At 42.6% G+C, this 22373-nt stretch overlaps 2 protein-coding genes across 15 annotated transcripts in view; both read left to right on the forward strand.

Annotated features, from left to right (window-relative positions):
- The window catches only part of LOC124177323 (peripheral plasma membrane protein CASK), a 142025-nt gene that overhangs the window by 48582 nt on the left and 71070 nt on the right, over nucleotides 1–22373 (forward strand). The window lies entirely within an intron of this gene.
- LOC124177354 lies at nucleotides 2196–20493 on the forward strand. The gene is made up of 3 exons (XM_046559672.1): nucleotides 2196–2473; nucleotides 14992–15771; nucleotides 20435–20493. Exons 2-3 carry the CDS (start codon nucleotides 15304–15306, stop codon nucleotides 20450–20452), a joined length of 486 nt encoding a protein of 161 aa, XP_046415628.1. The 5' UTR covers nucleotides 2196–2473; nucleotides 14992–15303; the 3' UTR covers nucleotides 20453–20493.

Below are 22373 nucleotides of genomic sequence, written 5' to 3' on the forward strand. Positions count from 1 at the left end.
ATTTCATTTCTTTCTTCTTATTGTTATGTATGATTGTAATAGAGTTGAGTTTCCTGAATCAAAATATAGTAATCAAAAATATTTACCATATATACCTTGCATGTAATGTTTTTTTTTTTTTTTAAGAGGGGTGGGTGTACAGCTTGGACGGTCTAAAGCATACCGATTTTTAGCAGTTTTTGTTTAAAAAAAAATGAAAAGACTTTAAGCAATTTGAGTGTAAGCGCTTTATTGTTTACAGTTTCAAGACCATTTTAGAATTTTTTCATTGGAGTTAATAATAAAATGGTTTTGATTTTATTCCCCTGTAATGATGCGATATTTTTGTTTACAAATTATCACCAAACACTAATCATAGCAACATTATTTGTACAAAAAAGTTATCCAATTCAAATGATGAAATATTAAAATCATCATAAAATTTATATATTAGTATAATTCGAGTTATTTTCTAGTTTTTTTATATATTCGTTCTACGCGACATGAATTCACGACGAGAACTGCGGAAGGGCACGCATTGGTGTGGAAACAGCGTTAGGAGATAACTTTCTTCCTCATTCCATAAGTTCGAACTGGGTGTGTATGTACAAATACTATTCAAATACATGAAAGTAGTGTGAATGCAAAAATAAAACACTGCAAATTATAAATTTTGAATAGTATAAAAAAATCATATAACATAATACATACAGTGACAAAAAAAAACGGAAAACAGATATAGATTTGGCTCATTAAAATCTTCATATTTATTAATACTTTTGTTCGATGGAGGATTTTTTTGCAGACCTGTGTTCTCTTTTTCAACCTCAGGCAGCACCGGTTGAATTGTTACATGAAACTAGATTTTTGATTTGGCATGGATTTTCCGATGCTACTTGGATTATATACTCAATTTTATGGATAAGGGTGCTGCTCAGTGTTCATTAGCTCGGTGACGCCGCTCGAAACGTCTGGGTCGAATCGATTACAGGAGTATTACTAATAAACCACTGAGGTCGCAGAAGTGATTAACCTGCACGACCCTTCGCTGCATGCTTAAGCCTTTGATCAATGATCGCATTATTCAGATTATACGTGAGTCTTGATCGACCAGTTGTCTTCCGGGCCTCCGCACGTTTGCGGTTAGGCCACGGTTTCGTCGGATTTGATCTGGGTTTGAGCTGATTTTCGGGTAAAGTAGCCGTTGACGAATAACAATCATTGAAGCGCCGTATATTGATACGCGTACTGAGGTGATTTGAAAGAAATCGATTTTGCCAAAAAGATTTCAAAGAGTGAAAAACTGCAACTAGACTTTCGACGAGCTTATTTCAAGTTTTTGGATCCCAGAGTAGATTTTTGATCGTGACCATCCGCTGTGTGCAATTCTTTTGTATGACGAAGAAGGTCCTTTTTTGTTTTACGTTGAGTCTATCTATAGCCGGACTTACGATACGAGTCTTGTTAGAAAAAGACGAAAAAAACTGGAATGTCATACTACGGTAGAAAATCTTTTACACGTTCGCAGATAAAAACAGAGGTCTGACCGAAACGGATGTGTTTTGCAAACTTGTTTAATTACACGGATATTCGACAAAACAAACAATGGCATACGTTGTACTAAACGATTACCAACAAATTAGGGTCTTGGCCCTGATGTCAACTTTGTAAAATATCCTAGGGGCAAAGAGTTGAAAAAAGAAACGCCTCCTCGGTATACCTATCATAAACCCGTTGAAACTATTTCCAGCGTTTTTGTTTTAGTGGAAATGAATTTACAGAAATGCTTCCGGGTATCTTGAAGACTTCGGGCGAGCAGGACCCTGAGCACCGGCCAAAATCCCTCAGTCTGCATTCCCATTATCCGTTCCACCCCAGTGTACACCAGCAGGGTTTTAGCATCGTGAAAACGGAGGAGAGTAACGACATGGCAGTTTTAAGTCACGGGAGGTTGCAAGGTGGCGGCGAAAAACGTAGCGGTAGGGTGGGCATTTGGCCGGGTGTGCGGGACGTTAGTTCCGGGCGGGACCGATGCGGGAATGGAAGTGGCGCGGACGAAGGACGGAAGTGAGGCGGAGGCGTAGGCGGTGGTGGTGGTGGTGGTGGAGGCGGAGGAGGTGGATGCGGGGGTGAGCGGCGAATCGCAAGGGTGGGGGTGGGGGTGCCGCGGGCGCCAGGGCATCTAGCTAGTGTGCCGCAGAGCGTGGATCGCGAGCGACGGTACGCGCCCGTCACCCTGGCCGTCGCCCTGGGGTCGCGTCGCGTTGAAGCGTACGGTTCTTTATCAAGGGTCTGGATCCTCACGTACCTATTGCCGGCTACGTCAAGTTTCGCATCCCGCCTCGGCGCTAAGACCCCTTCTCGTCCAACGTGATCAACACGGCCCAACCCCCATCTCGCATACCCTAACCTAACCTGACCCGGTCTCATCCGACCCTTAACTACTACGCCTGCTTAAGGATTCCCTGATTGCTGTCTTCTCATCTTGGTTCTTGTAGGTGGATCTAATTTCGAAACTTTCTTCTTCGTCGGCGTAACTCTTGTTGTACATGTTTTAAGTCGAACCAGAGAATAATAAAAAAAAACAAAAAAACTTCAAAGTAAACCAATAAGTAGGTGAAACATTATAATCTACGAAATAAATAATGGGCTGTAAAAATAAACTGAAGAAAACAGATGGAATAATTATAAGGGATGAACCGTAACTGGCAGTCCTGTGTGCATGTCGGCTACTGGTTTGAAAGTGCGTGAAGTTGACCGGCAGGTTGTCGACACTGCGGGTGGCGCGAAAGCGGCACCTTCCAGGCACCCTGCAGTGGAGCTCTGTCTCGAGTCGAAGCTCTTCTTACCGGTGCTGCCGCCCGGGTGTAGAGCCTTGCGGAGCCACGGGTTTGCGAAAACCTGACCTCTTACTAGCCATCGTGTTCCCGCGCAACGTGGCGGGTGTTCGGGAAACCTCGAGTCATGTTGTCAGTTAACTCTTCAAAGCAACATTCGCGGTGTCTTAGCATTCGGAAACTTACTATTTGCCTGTTTTATGCAGATACAGTAGATGCCATTTACTGATGTCAGATTCACTCTTAGAGGGATGAAATTTTCTTTCCCGATATTTTCGCAATCACTCTTGAAGGTCACGGCAGATTTTATACATACAATTGTGCCTTGACATGGTTCCAGGGTACGGAATCATTTCGTTGAGAGATTCCGATCAACGTACGACGAAACTTGAATCTGCAGACTAGTTGTAAATGGGATTTAGAGGGACGAGAAATGGACGCGTGAATGGGGCCGTTTACTCCTTAACGGTTCAATTGGAAATCTGTACAAGATCAAGGCCCGGATTATTTGAGGCGTGTAGGTCTCTTTCACGGTGCATCAACTTCATCCTGTTCCTTTCAACTCTCGCGGATCATCGATATTCATTAGAACTTCGTATTTCGCCCCTGAACGTACATTATAATTCCTTTTACACAAGCTTCGAAGCGAATGATATTCGCTTGGGTTAAATGACGGGCACGAGAACAATCAATGAATACAAAGCTGTAGCGCGGGATGATGTGCATGGATATTCGTTTCTGTACTACAAGCTGAAAGGCGTGTACGCGTGTCCACGATGTATAAACACCGGTAGACTCCTTTCACCTACAGACGCTGGCACGCGCACGCACACTCGCAAACCCGGTTGATCGCAGGCCGCGCGCTCGCGCATTGATTGAATTTGGTACAGCTGGTTTCGCTGGAAACAGACGAATGAGCTGAAACTATGGGATGGTGGAAGGACGACGCTATCCGCCGCCAGCCTCCCCTGTTTGCGACTTCTGCGTCGTCGCCCTCGCACTTTCGTACGTGCCAAATTGTTTCTCTCCCCGTTATAACTCGGCCGAAAGTCGAGCAGAGGTGAGATCTCATATAGACTATACTCGCTCCTTCTTAAGCCTGATCCTCTGACTCGGACAATTTACAGAGCCTACAGAGAGCGAGGCTTTTTTGTGCTGCAATCAACGGCAAAGTATGCATGACACTCGAGGTCGACGAGGTCGATACTCGTACATTCGGGATTCACTGATTACTCGCAATTTAAATGAAATGCGCTGATTAAAACGTTCACGTTCTTCGTTCCAACTAGGAAGAATCTTTTCAACATTTACCGAAAATTTCTGGAAACCTTTCACGCGACTGCAAAAACCGCTGCGATGATCAACCCGTATATTTCGATTTGGCACATCTCAAACTGCTGAAAGATTTCCTGTTCGCTTCATTTAATCTTGTTCAAACTCGGAACCCTCGAGGGGCTGGTATTTCGACGATGAATGCTCAGGGTTTAAAAAGCAATCGCGTAGCTCTTTCGATTCCTGCCACAACACGTTTTATATACCGTGACCTGGAAAGTAGCGGAATAAAACTCCATGCCGAATGACCATAAATATTTTTCATCGTATCTGGCGACTCCAACTACGAATACGCCTAACTTCCTAGGTGAAGACCAATAATTTATAGTCGGTAATATTGTCGGGTCGAATTAGACGACAGGAGTCGTTTAGGGTGAACGGGGAGTTATGAGGGAGATAATGAAACGCGAAACTTATATAACTCGCGCGAGATTCGCGGATGCCGAATTAAGAGAATCCTCGGAGGCTCGAGCTTCGGGACTTCCGGACTTCTTCTGGGCCTCGGGGCATTGCGATGGTACCGTCGACGATATTACTTCGTGTGTTTCCCTCGACGAGCATTGAAACGTTGCATGTTTTGTCATCGGGCTGCTTTGTCTCTGAGCCCGTGCATAAAAATGTACGTACCACCTGTCTCTGCCTTCTCTCATATCGCGGCTCTCCTACCTACCAGTCTGTTTTCGATTTTTCATCGCGCCAACGCTCACAATCAAACATTTCAAGCCTCTCTTGTCAGCCAGCCGCCTCGTAATCACCAGACGCACGTTTATTGCCGTAAGGATGCTCTCAAAGTACGCAGGGCTTCTTACTCCTTGTTTTTTTTTTCAACCTTTGTGACGATGATCAGGCACTTCTTTAGTTAGTCAGCAGCAGACAAAAAAGATCGCGGCTTGTCATTTGAGCTGCTTGAAACTCGTTGGGATTTTTTCAAGCAATTCTTGGTCCTCTCCATCTTTCCAACCTTGGTTCCAATTTCTCAAATAATCAACTGAAACTGAACCTGAGACGTATTCTTATCAACTCCCGGGTAGACAGGCTATCTAAATAGAGTCGTTAAACTTTCGATTTAGCCAAATGCTTTTTCACCAGCATAACATTATGCTGAATTTATCCAGGCGAGCGTGAACGTGAATACTTTCTCCGAGTATTCCATACGCTGCGGAGTACATTTTTTCAGAAAAGGGTGACTATAGGCGGCTGTAACTAGGCAGTAGCGAGCCTCTACTGTACCTTTGAAACGTAAAGAACGAGTCGTAAAGATTTGAAACGAAAGTCTTGTACTCACACTAACGTTTCCCGTAAAATAAAGCTATGATTGTCCATTTAGTATCGTTAAAAGTTTAGTGGCAGTAGGAAAAGCCACTTAGTTGCAGTGTCGCGAATATCAGAACGCATCGCGGAAGTGGTGCTTGCAGTGTGGCCAAGAAACGTGATTTAAATTTCCAAAGTTTGTCCAGATTTCGGGCAAGTCCGCAACGTCGCGACACACGCAGTCGCCTCGACGCATATTGGTTCCAGCAAAAGTAGTAAGAATCCTTATGGCCGGAGGATGCATTATTAATGATTTTCTGAAACGCGGGTTGGAAAAATCTCCCCATTTATATGAATCACGAACCTAGGTAACGGCTGGTCTTGAGTGCGGCTCTGAGAAATTGAACGGATGCAAATGTAAAGTTATTTATAAACCACGGACTAGCATCTTATCTGCATTACGGTCTTAGGTTCACGCTGATTCAATGGAAACCAGGAATTAAGCATGCTTTAAAATTGACTCCAAAAACAGTTCCTGGTCGGCTTTCAAACTTTTTTTCACTGTTTTCATTCTCACCCTTTTTTATGCACTACGTAGACTGGGTACGTGTATCCCGGTCAAGTGGGTGTTTGCTTCAAAACGTTCCTGGGATTGTATTATTCCAATTAACAAGAAACCAACTTGAGTGTAGGCTGCGGTAAGCTTTGCTTAGTGGATGGATGTGATTAGCAAGATTTCGCACGTATTTCGCTAACCGTATAGGTGCGAAAACTTCATTCGTTGGTACAACACAGCTCATATTGGCTGTAGAAACCTCCGTGTTGTTCCACATCATAAATCAGCCTTTCAGCAGTAAACTCAAATATAGTGCGGTGAAAACAATCGATTAAATTATTGACTCAGTAAATATTGTGAAATTCAACCAAGCGCGTAACCCTCCACATGTGATGGGGGTAGTCACATAAATGTATTTCTCTTCAGAAATTTTGTTCCCAAAAAGCAGACTTGAATTCCAACACCATAGAGAGTCGTTCTGGCTTAATTGGATTACGATATTCGTAGGAAATTGTGGTACAGTTCCGAGACAGATCGAGTCAAAAAATTTACCTACAGAAGTGCAAATTGCACTCGGCGACGAATTCCGAAATATCATGGGAAAGTATAACTTTGGAGAGGTCAATTAGTGTTCTTGTAGCTTTTCCATCACCTCAGTAATTTGGATCCCGTCACAAGCTAGGTGGAGGTAGGTGGATATTGATTCTTAACCGTGGACACGATTTGCTGCGAAATCACCCGTCGCTGGCGAATCCATATAGACGATGCCAGGACCCTGGGCTGCTGCGAATTTCATATTCCACCAGCTGCTTCCACGGCGTTGGAAACATTGCCATTTCTACCCTTGATGCTACGCACAGCCCTGTTCTTTCACCCTCTGACCTCTTCGTCCTCCGCCTCTCCGTCACCTTTCACCCCGTATATTTTCCCCGCGATTTCCGCGTCCCAAAATATCATTTCTGTGTACTTAACGTCAGCTACAAAAGCCCTCCGTGCAATAACAGCCTCACGATGATACGTCTCCACTCGGCGTAATATCAATCGGCTCGATCGGTAATGTGAGATCTTCGATTGATTATCCGAAAAATTTCCATACGGATATCTTGTTACCAGCTGTACAATGGGGTACACCAAATAGGGAGGAAAAACCGAACTGTCGTGTGTTAGAACAAATTTCGCTACTCCTGGAATGAGATAGGTCCACCGTTCACCGTGGAATTGAAACTGTTTCTCCAATCAGAATACAACGTTTCTAGTTAAATAGTAACAACTCTCGACGCTCTGCTGCAGAGACCTTCGTTTTTACTCTCAAACAGAATCGCCTTCTACCTTATTTTCATATTTTAAACTTGTGTAACAGAATTTATTACACGTTACTTATACTTTCACATTAGCAGCGCTCTAGAAATTGTATCCATAGCTTCAGATAAACATATCTGCGCGGTCAGTTACGAGATGAAATGTGTCACCAAATTTTGCGGAATCAACAGTCATGCGGAGTCGTAGAATTTAGGACTCGCCCTTAATTCAATTTCACGAAGAAAAAACTATTTTAAAAGCGATCGTACAGACAGTTGTATTCTATCGGGTTGAAAAACTTTGAAAAATAAGTACAAATAAAAACATTCGATGCTGTTGAAACACTGCCAATTCCACTCCCTTGCTTCTGCTCTTGAAGTATAGGCGTATATCGGATGTAAAGGACACATACGAAAAAAATAGTGAGTCGGAATAAGAAAACCTGCTGGGGAGAATAGCGGATGTAAAGTTCCAAAGAAGTCCGCTCAAATACTTCTACCTATATGTATAAGATATCCTTTGCAGGCCGGCGTCCTTAGTCCTTGAGCTTTGGTCGTTGCTCTTCGACTCTTCTCCTTCCTGTATCATTCCCCGCTCGCCCTCTACTTTTTACTTCCTGCTTTTTATTTTTTACCGCTTACCCCTTATAGCTCAGCGCATGGCGAGTCACTTCATGGCAAACTGCCCAGCTTCCCACGACCAAACCTCCCTCTTCTTCTCCTTGCCCTCGCCGCCTCTCGCTTCGCTGCAGCCCTCGTTGGCTTGAGTAATCGGAAAATGTACGGGGTGTACGAAGAAGAATGTTCGCACTTATCAACTTCATTGTCCGTTCGTACCGAGGGAAGTTTAAATCGAAATAATGGCGTTATTCTTCACGTTGATTAAAATAGCGGCGAGTCAAGTACATGAGACCGAACAAAGAAAATCAAAATTTCGAAACATCGGGGGTCATGCTCATTTCTTTGACTGGAACAGCCATTTTGCTTCTTATCCGTTCGACTCGTTAATTTTTCAATATTCAGAAAAATCGGTAATATCTTACGCTCTACTAAATCGACTTTTTCCAACTACCTGTTTCCAAGCAGAACCCTTCCAAAGATGCAAGTTTTCTCATTGCATTTCATAACTCAAAGACTCTTCTACCAACCCATTACAAGGTAATTAACTCTCCGGCGGAATTGCAGATTGTTAATGGCAGTTGGAAGAATGGCAGTTGTGTTGTAATGGTTCTTTTTCATCTTGATCTCAAGGACGTGCCATAACGACATTATAAAGAGGTTTGTGATGTAATAATCTGCTGCATAACTTAGTAGCGCAATTCTGATTTTTTTGTGAAACCTCGCAATCTTAATGGGTTTCTCGAAGCGTTAACATAAATTATAAGGACATCTTAACTGCTGAATAGGCCGTGAAAAAGTGTCGCACGTAGGCGGGGTGGTCAAGTGAGGTTCCCGAAGAACCTGAGGCCGAGTACTTTATGCTTTTTTAACCAGGTCCAAATTATTCGTACCTTTGCAAACAACCATGTTGACGAACCACCGAAAAAAGTCGAATTAAACCAAGTGATGATGCAGCCTTCGGCGGGGTAAAGCAAATATTCAGTTGAAATAACGTGAAATGTTGGTTGATGCAAACAACGACTTATTTACCTTACCCGCATTGAAACTCACCGGTTTGATTTGGTCCGATCATTGTCTGTAACATATTACCTTCGGATATCGAACTAAACACTTTTTCATTACTTCTCTACTTCCGACGGGCTTTTTTTTCCAGCACTGAGCTAGCATATTGGTAAACCACCTCTTATCGTGTTGATAGTGTGGCTGAGATTAAGGAGTCCCATTATACTCCGCAAGTCTTGCATCCACGCTTGTATCGGAGTGTATGATTTTCCAGTGGTTGGTTATTCATCTTCAGGCAGTACTATTCGCTACCTCTTCATATATATCTTTTCCTCCCCGGCCGTAGGTATCGGGAACTTTTAATCTTCCTTCATTTCTCCTGATTCGCAAAAGACAAGGGTGCAGATCGGAGATGTTGAAGGCAACAATAACCACGCGAGCATTTTCAATCACCTGCGAAACGTTCACGAAGGCAATTAGTAGATTTCTGTGTCGTATCTAATCTGCTTTTGGCATTTGATGCTGCGACTCTGTCCCAGCCAGGACTTGAACAATAATTTTCCCCTAAACTCGTCCGAAATTCAGTCGGCACGTGCAGCACGTCTTCCGCCTCGAATCATTATTCAATACTCGTCTACGCTCACCCCATCGGGCCCCCGACCACCCGGTTTTCCATGCCTTGAAGCCGTCCGTTCGGAAGCTCGCTCCCATTCTCAAAACGGATTCGGTCTGAAAGATCTTTACTGCAAAGCTATGGACTCCCTGAACACCTTTCTTTGTCTATGACGACTGCCGCTTGAATCCCCCACGTTGAAGTTTTCTTCTTCAAGGGGCGTGTCTTCTACTAGCGCAAGTTCAAAAATGCATAGCGGAAGATGAAGGGTGCGGAGATTGATTCGGAAATTTTTATGCAGCCTTCCGCTTTATAATGTGGAAAAAATCGGTGGCTATTTTTCGCCTGCCAACGAGTCCGGATCGGCGAATGCAAAGTCAGGCGGTGGAAGTTGAATGACGACCATCAAACCCTCGCGAGCGTTAAAACTCACCGATAACGGGAACGCGTGCCGAAACTGTTACCATCGCTGTAAATTTTGATGGCCGTCCTCAAACCTTATAAACACCAGCGAAATCTTTCGAAAATATTTCATATGAATTTTCTGTTCACTGTATATAACGTCTATGAGAAAATTCTTGGACGGTATGGTTGAGCGAACTATGCGATCGTCATTCTGCCGGATCGTTAAACCTCTTTTATGAACAAGGATGCTCACGTTTAATGACGCTAGGAGATCTCCAGTCGCGAAGTAATTCTGACGGGCTGAAATAATACTCGGCACTGTTTGCAGCTCAGCTCGAGATTCTCAAGACCGAAAATCAATCGTTATCCGTGTGCAAATGCAACTTGGACACTGAACTCATCCCGAAAACTGAAGTAAAATTTTTGGACGTACGATTCGACTTGACTGGGCCGTAATTAACACATTAAAATTGGATGTAGAGTATCGGAATAAATGGGTAGTGCGTGTCTCGAGCCATAATCCTGCTCAACTAGTTTGCAGCGCCCGATATTACGCACGCAACAAGCTTCCTGGTAGATAATTAGAAAACGAGAATTGAGATACTCTGAGAGAAACCCGAAGACCTATATTGACGTAGCCCATAACCAGACGATCGCATAGTGGAACCAATTATCCCGGGAGTTATTCCTAGCACTTTTGTGGCTTGCTTGAAAAATACTAGAGCATTGAAATTGAGGTGTGTCTAACGATCGGTAGTCAAGCTCAAAAGTAGCGAACATAAAAGAATATGCGAATTGCGCTGTTAAAACTTTCTTATGTCCGGATTACCGTGAATTTTGTGCGTATTACACGTTACCTCATGGTTTATGGGGAAATTGAACGTAGGCGCGGCGCATGCTTTGTGGGTGAAATTTATCACAGAAGGTAGCTTGTGCGAATCAAGAGAGGCGTACGGCTGTGGAATGAAATATGTGTGTGAGTCTAAAGGAAAATTTCGTCGCGGTGTGGAGAACTCGTCGAAACGTGACGGCGCCGGTAAAAATACCCTAACAACTCTCTTCGCTTATCACCGATACGCCAGACTGTGTCAAACGAACGATTAATTATACGTTCATCCCCAGGTAAAAGGAGGGTTTTGGTACGCTCGGTTCGCTGCAGGGCGCGGATACATAAATATATGTATGTACGTACGTATGTGCGTACATACATACCTGCTACACTTTGCTTTCACATCAGTCGCGAAATGAGCCACTGGATTTCGAATGACGAAAAGTGCCGAGAATGTCTCTCTATAAACCGTGATTAATCAATGCCATCCCGGAATACTGGGTGCCTGCCCGATTTATTTTCAGATTTAAGTCCTGCATCTGCCCCTGGCTCACTGGAGTTTCCTCATTAAACCATCTCCCCTAAATTATTTATTAACCAAACATTGACCGACCACACGGGGCTCCCGAAATTAACCCTGGCCACGGGATCCACCGTTGCGAAATATAGGCTTGATTATTGAATAACAGTGTGAGAATAACAAAATTGAGGTTTATTAGCCAAGGTCGAATGATTTTTCGAAAAAAATCGCCATGTGAATTTGACAAACCTTGTATTGAAACATCTTAAACGATAGACAAATAATTAATAGATATGTGCTGAAAAAAGCATTTTGCTGGTGTCAATTTGAGACTGCAATGTGGCGCCGGTACCTAATATTTTTCGTGACAGATACAGCCGATGGTGAATATACTTGAAAAATTGCGGAGATGATACTCCGCGGAGTTCCTCATCGATCAAACCTTGAGCGGACACTTTTTTCGCGGTATCCATGCGAACGGTGAACTGTCCATGTCCCCTTAATATTCATTGACGGAACGATGCTCCTGGGCAACTTTCCAATGCCGATTTTGCAGCTCGGAATTCTAGTATTGCCCAAGTTCAGAGAGAATTCGGTGTACGGCAGGAGCTACACAGCACACGTTTGTACAAGAATAGTTAGCTAGAGAAAGGGATTCGGGGATGAGACGAATTTCAACAACGTGCGACACATTTTGACACGTAAAGGAACGAAGAACCACTTGCTTCCTTTGAAGTATCGTCACCTCTTGTACCTACGTACTCGTATTACAGCACTTCGCTCTGCTTTGTATTCACAGCCACGCACAAGACCGCGTCTCTTCGAACCGCGATTAAATTGACGCACCTTTTTCCTTCTTTAGCTCACTGGTACATCAGTGTGAGTTTAATTTACGCAGATCGGGCACGTCAAGTCCCCCAAGTATCGTATAAAGTATTAACTGCGAGAGAATCCGATAGAAAAGGGTAGTTCTCTTCCACCAGGCATTGATTTTCTCTTCGAGCGACGACCTTTCGCGGAACATCTGTCTTGCCATTTCATTATATGACTCGTCTAGTTCAAACGAATGGACAAATAATACGTTGACTCAACAGTCCATCAATTTCCTCTAGCCTAAGGGCGGTCAAATTTATTTCCACTTTCGAACACGTTCAAGATGGCTTTTCCCTGCGATCGCTGCTTTTCATTTCAGGATTTTTTGTCCGTATGTATACGAACGAGTTGTGCTTAATTGCCTGTGACATTTCTGGTTAATCTCGTTATGCAAATCATCTTGTTTGCTTCCTGAGTTTTTTTCCATGCGAGTCTGACGAACACAAGGGGTAAAAATTAGTTCGATACTGAAAATTGTTCGCAACGTGGTATAAGATTAATTTTCGATAATAGTTTGAATGAAATTACTGAATCGCTATTTCTAAATATATTTATGAGAGCGGGAACATTCTATTGAACATCCACGGTGACGCGTAATTGGATATAAATTCTCTTTGCCCCAACGAGACGCTGTAGGTGGGTATATGCGTAATTCTCACGCGTCATAAATATGGTTAGTTTAAAAATACTTAACGTCAGCGATGAATTATTTCTAATGAACGTAAAATAAATCTTCCGCCCCTAAACGATCGATCTCTAATGGCCCAAAGTTTGGGGCGTGCAGATATAAGTGCCATATCGCTCTCTCTTTTCCCCCAGAATATCTTGAAAATAGCTCGTCCACACGATACTGATGGCGTGTGATATCTCGCAAAATGTTTAATGCGGTTTTCTTCATTCCTTCGATTCTCTCAGCGCATACTTTCACGACTCTGCATTTTTCTCTAACGACAATAATATTCCTCGCTGTACTCACTCGAATGCACACACATAATATGTACTCGGACAAAGTTTACGCATCCAATAATCACATAGTCGTTAATTTACACGCGACTGAATTGAGGTGCTTCATATTCGCCATAATTGTAAGAGATCAACTGAAACTACAGCAGCTCTGCGGCAACAATACTAATCAATCCGACGACTCCTCTACACACCATTTCGTGATCGAGCGTTCAATTTGTTGATTGTCAAACTGGAATAATGTGCCTGTGCGCCAACGCACCGGCATGTTTGCTCCCCAGTGCAGGTACATTGTTTGCTACGGCAGTTCACTTGGTTTAACGTGCACACATGCACGAACACAAATGTGAACTCAGAAAAAGGTCTTTGCATATCTGTTAACATCAATTTGTTGACGCATTTTTTATCAAATTTTTTCGAAGATATACAACGTTGAGACTGTTTGTAATCGGTGACTTTCAAAAAATACGCTGATATACCACATGCAAAAATTTATTTTAGCCTTTTTGAGAATCGCACAATATTTTTGCGAAAGTTAAAAAGCGTTTGTATTTGAGCGATTTTCAGGCTCAAATTTTCTTTTTCTCGTAATCGATTTGTAGCCGCCCTTTTTTCGGTTAATCGATACCTCAGAACCTCAAAAAATACGAAAATTTCTATATTTTTGAAAAATATCTTTTGACCTATTCACCGCAGTGCATCAAAACAATGAAAAATTCCCGCGTTCTTGTTTGACGTTGAATGTCATTCATGTAGCATAAATCATATTAAAACGATAATCTTTACAATCAAAATAGTTGAAAAATTATTTAATCCAGTTTCGCAATTGCAACAGAACTCTTCGAATTGTTGCGCTCTAAACTTTTCCCCAGACAGTGCTAAAAAATGTTTGTTTTCTTCGCAAAATGACTCGATCAATTTTAGAATCGTCTTAAAATTCACGAATTGCATCAGAAAATTTGGCTGTTGAAACTAAATATTTTTTTTGAATGCATAGAGTGGATTTGTCATTGAACAGAAACTGACTAGTGAATAATCTCTGTTTATTTTCGTAGTTTTCTAACAGTTGGGCCTAAATTTTCTTCCCACCCTCTGGCAAGTGCTTTGAACAAAGTAGGACAAATCGAAATTCATACATCAAATCCGTTTTATATGCGGTTGTAAGTGGAAGAACGGCCGGATGGCTGACCGTAAGGGCAAAGTGAGGAGAGTATAAGAGTTTCACGTGCCAACAGAGCAGCTTTCGTGTTCTTGGAAAAAAGTTGGCTCTCTTTGTGCATCGTTGTATCTATAAGTTCTGTAGCTTGTCTAGTTGGTCGATGCAGTGTCTTAGACGTCGATTGAAAATATGGTGGCGATGTGCCGCGAGGGATGTTTGGCTATCCGAAACTGTGCCGAAGAGGCTGTTTCTTAGCTGTGAATGGAAAAGCCGCCCAGCAGTCGTAACTTTTCACCGTTTTCTCGGTAATCAAAACTAACGCGGCTCTTTCAATTTCTCTTATTTTCGTTTATTCTTCTCGGTTAGATAGTGGCCCACACAAGGTGTTGGTCTATCGCTCTTTATTTGCGCACGTCTTTTTTTCTCGGCCTCTCGGTTCGTTCACAAGGGAACGCGTTACTTGTGGTACAGAGCCTGAGTTTCACTTTAAATTCAGACCTGATTGGACGTTTTCTTTTTCTTTTCTAACTCTCAAGTGGTTTGGCTGGAAAAAAATAATTAAAATAACGAAGGCGGTTTCTCAGGTTCGTCCTCCAATCCGATAGAATGAAATAGAAGTATCTAACCATCTAACCTACAGCGCGCATGCACATCGGATTGTAAACAAAGAGTATTTCCTCGATATTTAAGACGTTTCTACAGATTCAGTAGAGATCCTAGATCGTCGCATGTAGTAGATAAATTTTGTGTCAGACGCTCGCCTCTGCCCGCGACAATGATTAGGTACGCCTCATCCCACCATTAACGGCCGCGAGTAACCAGTCTTGATGAGGCTTCCAGCAGAGTTTCGCGGAGTGTTACCCTGCAGCAAAAACCCCCCCGCAAAGACAATCATCAGCGACGTGTTTGAAACTCCTGGCAACCACCGAGAGAACCGCGCTTCGTCGATCAAACCTGCGCCGGCATCGTTAAAAAGAAAATGTTACACGCGGCGACCGGTGATTCAAGCGTTTCCCCGCGAAAACCCTCGACGCTACTTTCGTAAAGTGCGATGTGACTTGCGCCATGAATCACCCTGCGACCAGGGACCCGTTCGGGTTGGTCAGGTCGGCGGGGTGCTGTTATCATCCTTGGAATTCTCAAGCTCTGCCGGTCTGCCGGTTGTGCGCCAGACCCGCGTCCAGCTTCCATCTCTGCGGAGCCCCCGACGCCCTTGGGGGTGTCTTCGCCGACTCGGATCGCAACCACCAAGCGGTTCTTCAGGGGCGGGTCTCGCCCCGCACTAGCTTCCGCTACCGCACCCACCCCCCGACCGCCGCCAGGTCGCCAAGCGTCAACTCTGCTCCGGCCGGATCGTGCGTTGGGTCGCCGGGACGTTCGCTGGCTCGGAGCTCACCCTCGACGACTCAGCGACCTCCGGGGCTCGATCATCCTGACCGATGGATCGGGGAAGAGACAAGGAGATCGCTGCGGCCTCACGTCTACAAGTATTACCTCGGCCACGTGCAAGAGTATCGTCGACAGAACATGAAGGTACGCCTCCCCCATTCCACCCCTTCATCACACTCCTCGTACGAGCTTCACACTAGGTACTATTCTACGGACATTGTTATGGCGGATTAGATTCTTTCCTTTCTTCTCCATTTTGCACTGTAGTTACGAGCTGTGAGAAAGGGGAAGGACACTAGGGGAAGAAACTCTCTATGCGTAGGTATGTACGTATATATACGCAACGCGAGTGAGAAATTGTGATTGGAAATCGATGCACCGAAAGAAATGAGAGAGCAGGGTTTTGAGGGCTCGAGTGGGGGATGAAATCCCGGCACGCAGTATCATCTTAACGATAAACTCTTGCTGTCTGATGTACAGAAGGTCGGAACCTGGTGAGACAGATTTATTTCGGACTTTTGTTGAATCCAATTTCAGCTCGGAAGCCGAGTCGACAACTGAGCAAAGCCTATTTTATCGAAGCGAATGCAGATAGATCACGGTAGCCATAGATAATTGAAAGAAACTTCGATGCCTCGCTATCACTCGACTACACGAAGTTCAGTTCAAAAAACGTTGCTGCGGTATTTGAATTTCGAGTGACATCTTACGATGTATACAAATCTTTTTTTTCTTGGTTCACGGACTTTTGCACTAAGGAAAAATATTACGAACTTGAGGTTTATTCATGATTGCCCTCGCGTGAAATTATTTTACACAAAAATTTGACCATCGATGTAAGTACGGCAAACTTCGTTTGAACCTTTACACTCTCATTAAAATCTCTCTCAGGGATGAAAGACTAATTCGAGAGGCAGCCACGAGTGAAGTACCATAAATATTCGAGACTGTCTGCTAATCGAGAAAGATCAAACCACAAAATTACGAATATAACGTCTCGTTGCGGTCCTTGTCACGAAATGAAGAAGCTAATCATAATATTTCTTCTCAAACTGTATGGCTATATTTTAAATGTATTTTCATTCCTTTCATTGCGATGATTTACACCTGCAGTATAACAGCATGTATCTCTGCAAATAATTACTGATATATTTTCTTCGCATATCGTCATCATCATCATCATCATCATCATCATCATCATCATCATCATCATCATCATCATCATCATCATCATCATCATCATCATCATCATTATTGTTATTGGTACCTGATTGTTGAATCAAGTTTTTCAAACCGACCAGCTTAAGCATGGTTTCTTGTCAATCTTTTCTTTTCGCGCGAGTTGGCACCATCAATGTTCGTAAAAACAGCAGTCTTTCACGGTTTTATCGACAATGAGTTATCGAAGCCTTGTATGTAAGATATTCTCCCAAAATACATATACGCACATATGGATGTTTGTATACTTTCATTTGCTAACGTGTAACAGCAATCACGATTCTCATTTTGTAATACACCACTTGACGAACATGAAACAGTGTGCCAAAGTGAAAGAAGAAAACGTTTGAGAGAAAGTCTGGGATCTCGAATACAGCTGTTGTCTGGTTTTCGCGAATTTTTGTTATTTTTTGCGAAAAAACGCCTGACAAGCTAACAATTTGAAATTTCTGTAAGAATTGTTCAAAAGCAGAGCTATTCCACGAGACACTTGGCGTCAGTTTTGTCGTTCGTGCCGATATGCGACGATGAAACCTTTCCGGAAGAGGTACTGATGAATGTTGCATTATTTATAACGTCTCATGAAAGGAACTTCCTTGGGGAATGAGCTGCGAATGTTTATGATGCAAATTGTTGAATGACTTTTGAGCCGGAGGAAAACACCTTTGAGGATGTACCGCGTTCTCTACGTGGAGTGAGCGACTGACGCGTTGGAAAAATTCCCCACGGCATGTTTATTTCATCTTACGTATATTTTTTATGTATCTACATATATGCCGAGTGTAACATCCGTCGTTGAATAATACCGATACCCGTATAGGGTGAAGTTCGTTCGACTGTTTTCATTCGAAGAAAGTATTGAAATTGTAAACCTATTTACGCAAGTGTTTTTACACCATTTCGGTCCTTCAAGGTAACAATATTGAGAGGTTGGATAACATTGATGAAGTGGTTTACCCATAACCCCGAATTTCCTTGAAAAAATATTGCAATTCTCATTCCGTACAACAAAGCTATTACGATTCAACAAAAAACAAAAATGTCAACAGAAAGTAATCTGAAGGATCCTAAAAATGTTCATCAATTCCTATAGAATTAGAAAATAATTTTTGCACTGTGTGCATTACTATTGAGCAATATTACAGCTAAGTGTACTCGTACATAAGATTCGAAACGTTTACGTTCCTCCATATCTTTAAGTATGTGTTTTCCCATCTCGTTAATGAGTTCCACAGAGTCCAAATTTAGTTTCACTTATTCCTTTTACTTATCATGTTCAACGAATGTTGGAGATCTGCTACAGATTTTTCGTTTCAATAAGCATTACGCTATTTGTATAGAAAGTGATATCCAACAGTTAACTTTCGTTAGGGCCAAGTTTTCCATCCGCTTTCTTAATTCTCACTAAATCCTGAAAACGGTGCAGGCGTAGGCGATCCGAGCTACGCAGGGAGAAAGGCCTGGTCTAAGTACGTTGAGGGGTGCTCATCATCCGACTTATATTCATACACTGAAGAACATATTAGCATAATCACTCCTTGGTTAATCGTGTCACCTGCTTATGACGGTCGATGAAATCGCTCGAATATTTATGCTTCAAGTACTTTCGTTTACAGGACAAAGATTTTGCTGAATTTCTGACAAGCTTGAGAATATTCTGAACTGACGTGTCTTAGACTTGAAAAATTTGTCTATTTTTGGATCTCACATCGAAAAGAAGACCGACGAAATTCTATCGAAAAGCTAAATAAGCTGTCGACTGTTGATATTGAAAATTTGGTGGCTCGATTTCTCGTCTCCGTTGTATATTCGAGTGTATTCAGGCATGAAGCTGAGTCAATTCTTCATTGAGTTTATTCGAACCTGATGCCGCTACTGCAGAAGTAACGAAGCGATTTTCCGTTCTTAATCCAATTGTCTCGGAGGGATTCTCCGACCTTTAATGAGCCCCTAGTGCGCCAACTGTAGTCGGTTTAATTGTAACAAATTCTTAGCGGATCAGTGTCGTCTACATTTAAATCAGCCCCGTGTAGGAAGTTTCGTTTGCACTTCCTTAATTAGCAAATTTACCGTGAACATATTCCCAAGGGTGATTGTATAGACTATGGAGTGATCCCGAGACGCTTGGTAACCCTCGCGTGCACTTTCACCTTTCAATGCAGCCATCTTTAATCTCGGTACAAAGCGTCCAACCCACCAGAACTCCGGGCTGCAGACGTCTGCTGAATTTCCGATCATTGATACGTCGCGCGTACAGCTTGTTTGCTGAAATTCGCATTTCCGGCAGGACCCCATAATCAGTCACTGACTATCCAAAATCGGTGACTGCGCACCGAGTCCTTCCACCTTTATCCGTTGGTTCAGGATAACGAGACTGCATCGCCTGATGAAACTTAACGCTCTATGAAACATGAGTAGTTTCACAGTTCGAATTAACCCATACACAGAAAGATGTACTTCCATCGAGCAGCGCTGCTAATTATACACATATGACCATAAACGCTATCGTAACAGATTGCACCCTTGAAAATGATCGGTACGGCAAAAACGGATCAGTGGTTAGTATTGTTGATGGATTGCACACGTATCTAGATACATATAATAATTCACGAGTTATATTCAAGCAACGATGAATGTTTTTTTATTTCAAAAGAATTTTTCCACATGTAAAATTCTTTGTAGTCTCGTGGAACTTTTAACCTGCAGACAAAAAACGGGAAAGAGCAGCCGGTGGCACGTAATTATTCAGTGCGGTGAATAGGACAAAAATGAAAAAGCTAGAGCAAACTCGCGTGCTTAATTACCGGTGGAAAATCATCTGAAACTATTTATATATTCACCCATATGAAAGCTGAATTCGTTGATTTTCCTCCCGGAAAATTGAGCACGAGGTCACGTTGACCTGAATACGCAATCCTCAGGTCAATCCAAACTCTATATCACGTACTTTGGATACTCACGTATCCCCGCGAATTACCAATCGATTCCCGGTGTCCCGCACATCGTATTATAGGCTGCAGTTTATCGCATACACGGTCTGGAACGTATCGTAATCCATTTGAGCTTGAATCATGCCACTAATATAGGCACGAGCACGAAGAGAACAGCGTTTCAGTTAAAATCAGAATGTTGTAAGCGGAAGCTGGAGAAATACGAGTGAAAAATTTGCTTCGGCACTTTTTCGTTATCTCCGGCAAGGGGGAGGGCGATTTTCTGCAAAGCATTGCGAAGCTCGAGTGAAATCGGCGAGAGCGAGTCCCGTATTTTCCCTTCTCGGTGTAAAGAGTTCCTATATCTGTTTGTACGCGTACTTGAGTAAACTAGAAATGCATCTCATTTCGGAACCTATAAAAGTTGAGGAAAAGTATATATGCATATGGTAATGCATCGCGCGACCGCGCCGAGGGCCGAGGGAAACATGAAACTTCCCTCGAATTTTGTACACAGACATTTTTCTCCATCCGCTAATTTTGCCATGCGAAAAGTCTTTCGAAAGGCAGAACTAAAAGTTGCTATCCCGCCCGCCCAACTAATTTTGTGCATACGTTTTTTATCTTTTATTTTATTTATTTATTTTTTTTTGTTTCAGGTAAGTTTTAAAGCGTGAAACCCCTCGAGCTAGATAACTTTTTACCCGATGAAAGAGGCTCGTACTACACACGTAAACCGGGATCACCTTTCTCAACCCGTGTCCTTCTTTCAATGTAAACTTTTATCACGGAAAGAAAATTAGTTTTAAATACAATTTGCTCTGGTTCGATATGAATTCTTAATAGATTCTGGTCATTTTAACATCTACTATTTTTCGTGCAGTTCTCATGTTAATTATCCGACCTCTCGATTCTGGGCGGGCGGCGTGATCCTTTGACCGCGTCTCGACAAAGAGAGGCACAAAGTTTTGTTTCACGCGAATTCTCTGACATTTTTCGCGTCGTCTTACTCCGATATACAGGGATGATTCCGGTATTTCTGTTCACATACCTCGATTTCTCTGTCCCTAAGCATGCGCATTGTAAAACGTTGCGTCATGTAATATGCGTAACGAATTTGTGGTAAACTTGTACTACCTAACGACTTACGGTTCAAACTAATTTCCGTCTCAATTGAAATTTTCCCGTTAATACGGTAACCAGGCGTAACTTTGTTTGAGAGCGTGGCTGTACGCTTTTTCAGTGTTAATGATTATCGTCTCGGTCCACGCAACATCCTTTATCTCATAATTTTGTTATCTCGTTGGAACTGAGTTAACGTTCTCGATCAATTTTAGGTGTTTTAGTAACTCCCTATATTCGCCGCCTCTGTGCATAAACCGCGGTAGTAATATTATTGAACCGATTATACGCGGCAGACATCTGTAACGAACCGTAACCCAGCTGACGAATTTATTGCGTATATTCCAAGCAAAATCGATGATAAACACGACGTGTGCCGGATTTATATTCTACAATGATTCTTGTTCGCATCAGATATTCTGTCAATGAAATCAATATTTTTCAATACGGAATATTCAGAGATGTGACAGTTGGGATCTAAAACGTAAATTCATTATGAATATTCTACAGGCATAACGGGTGTTTCGAAATCAGCAAAAAATTCATGAATATTCTATCCAAACGTTTCTGCCTCGCGAACTATTTTCACGCGAATAAAAATTTCTATCCGCTTTCCATTTCGCCTTATTTCGCTAAAGAAAAAATTTCAAAACCTTTTTTTGAAGTGATTTTTTTTCGTTTTTTTGCACGAACGTGAAAATATTAGTCTCATCATAGGTATCTCATTTCTTCGGCTCGCAGGCATGCCAGTGACAACTTGTGTCTCAAATCACGGTTGTCATTCTGTCATACCAGGGCTTTAAAAGCTAATTCCTATGCTCAGTGTACATTGTTAACGAAAAAAGATGATAGAATAACCACAGGGTGGAGATTTCTTGAGAGTCTACGATCTGGGAATCATTTTGTGCATTTGTGACGATATTTGCAAATTGAATGTAAACCAGAATCGAAATCTAAACTCATTCAGGGATCAAGATGACGGCATTGTTTTCGACACGTTCATGGAAAAATTCGCGTTATTTCAGAATTAAGTATTATCACAGTACTTCAGGGGTGTACTGTACAATGTAGCGAAATCGGGTGAGGATTGTCCCCAACATGCCAAGTAATATGGGTCACCATTCCTTGGTAAACACGTTTACGTCTGCCAGTTGTTATATATTTATGGCAGGGTAATCTGCGGATGTAACGGCAATATGCAGACATTACAGAAGCATTTGCAACCGACTTTACACACATGCGTATATTTCTTGATAATCCTGGCTATTTTGGAACCAGGCCGAGTTTAAGAGGGTGCAGGTTATCTCCACCGTCGCTTTAAACTCTGTGAAATAACATTTTACAGTCTTGCGTACCTACCCTTCACATTCAAAAGCTAGTGTAAGACGCGAAGTTACGACGCAGCATGAGTTAATTAAGTCTTGCGAAAGTTGCACTTGGTTATCTTAGTTACCAAGTGAGTAAACAATCGCACCA

Source organism: Neodiprion fabricii, chromosome 3 (genome assembly GCF_021155785.1).
Source record: "Neodiprion fabricii isolate iyNeoFabr1 chromosome 3, iyNeoFabr1.1, whole genome shotgun sequence".
Lineage (NCBI taxonomy): Eukaryota > Metazoa > Arthropoda > Insecta > Hymenoptera > Diprionidae > Neodiprion > Neodiprion fabricii.

Bases quoted from the DNA above. Each gene is read 5' to 3' on its own strand.
- LOC124177354 (XM_046559672.1), top strand. From the start codon at position 15,304: ATGAATCACCCTGCGACCAGGGACCCGTTCGGGTTGGTCAGGTCGGCG.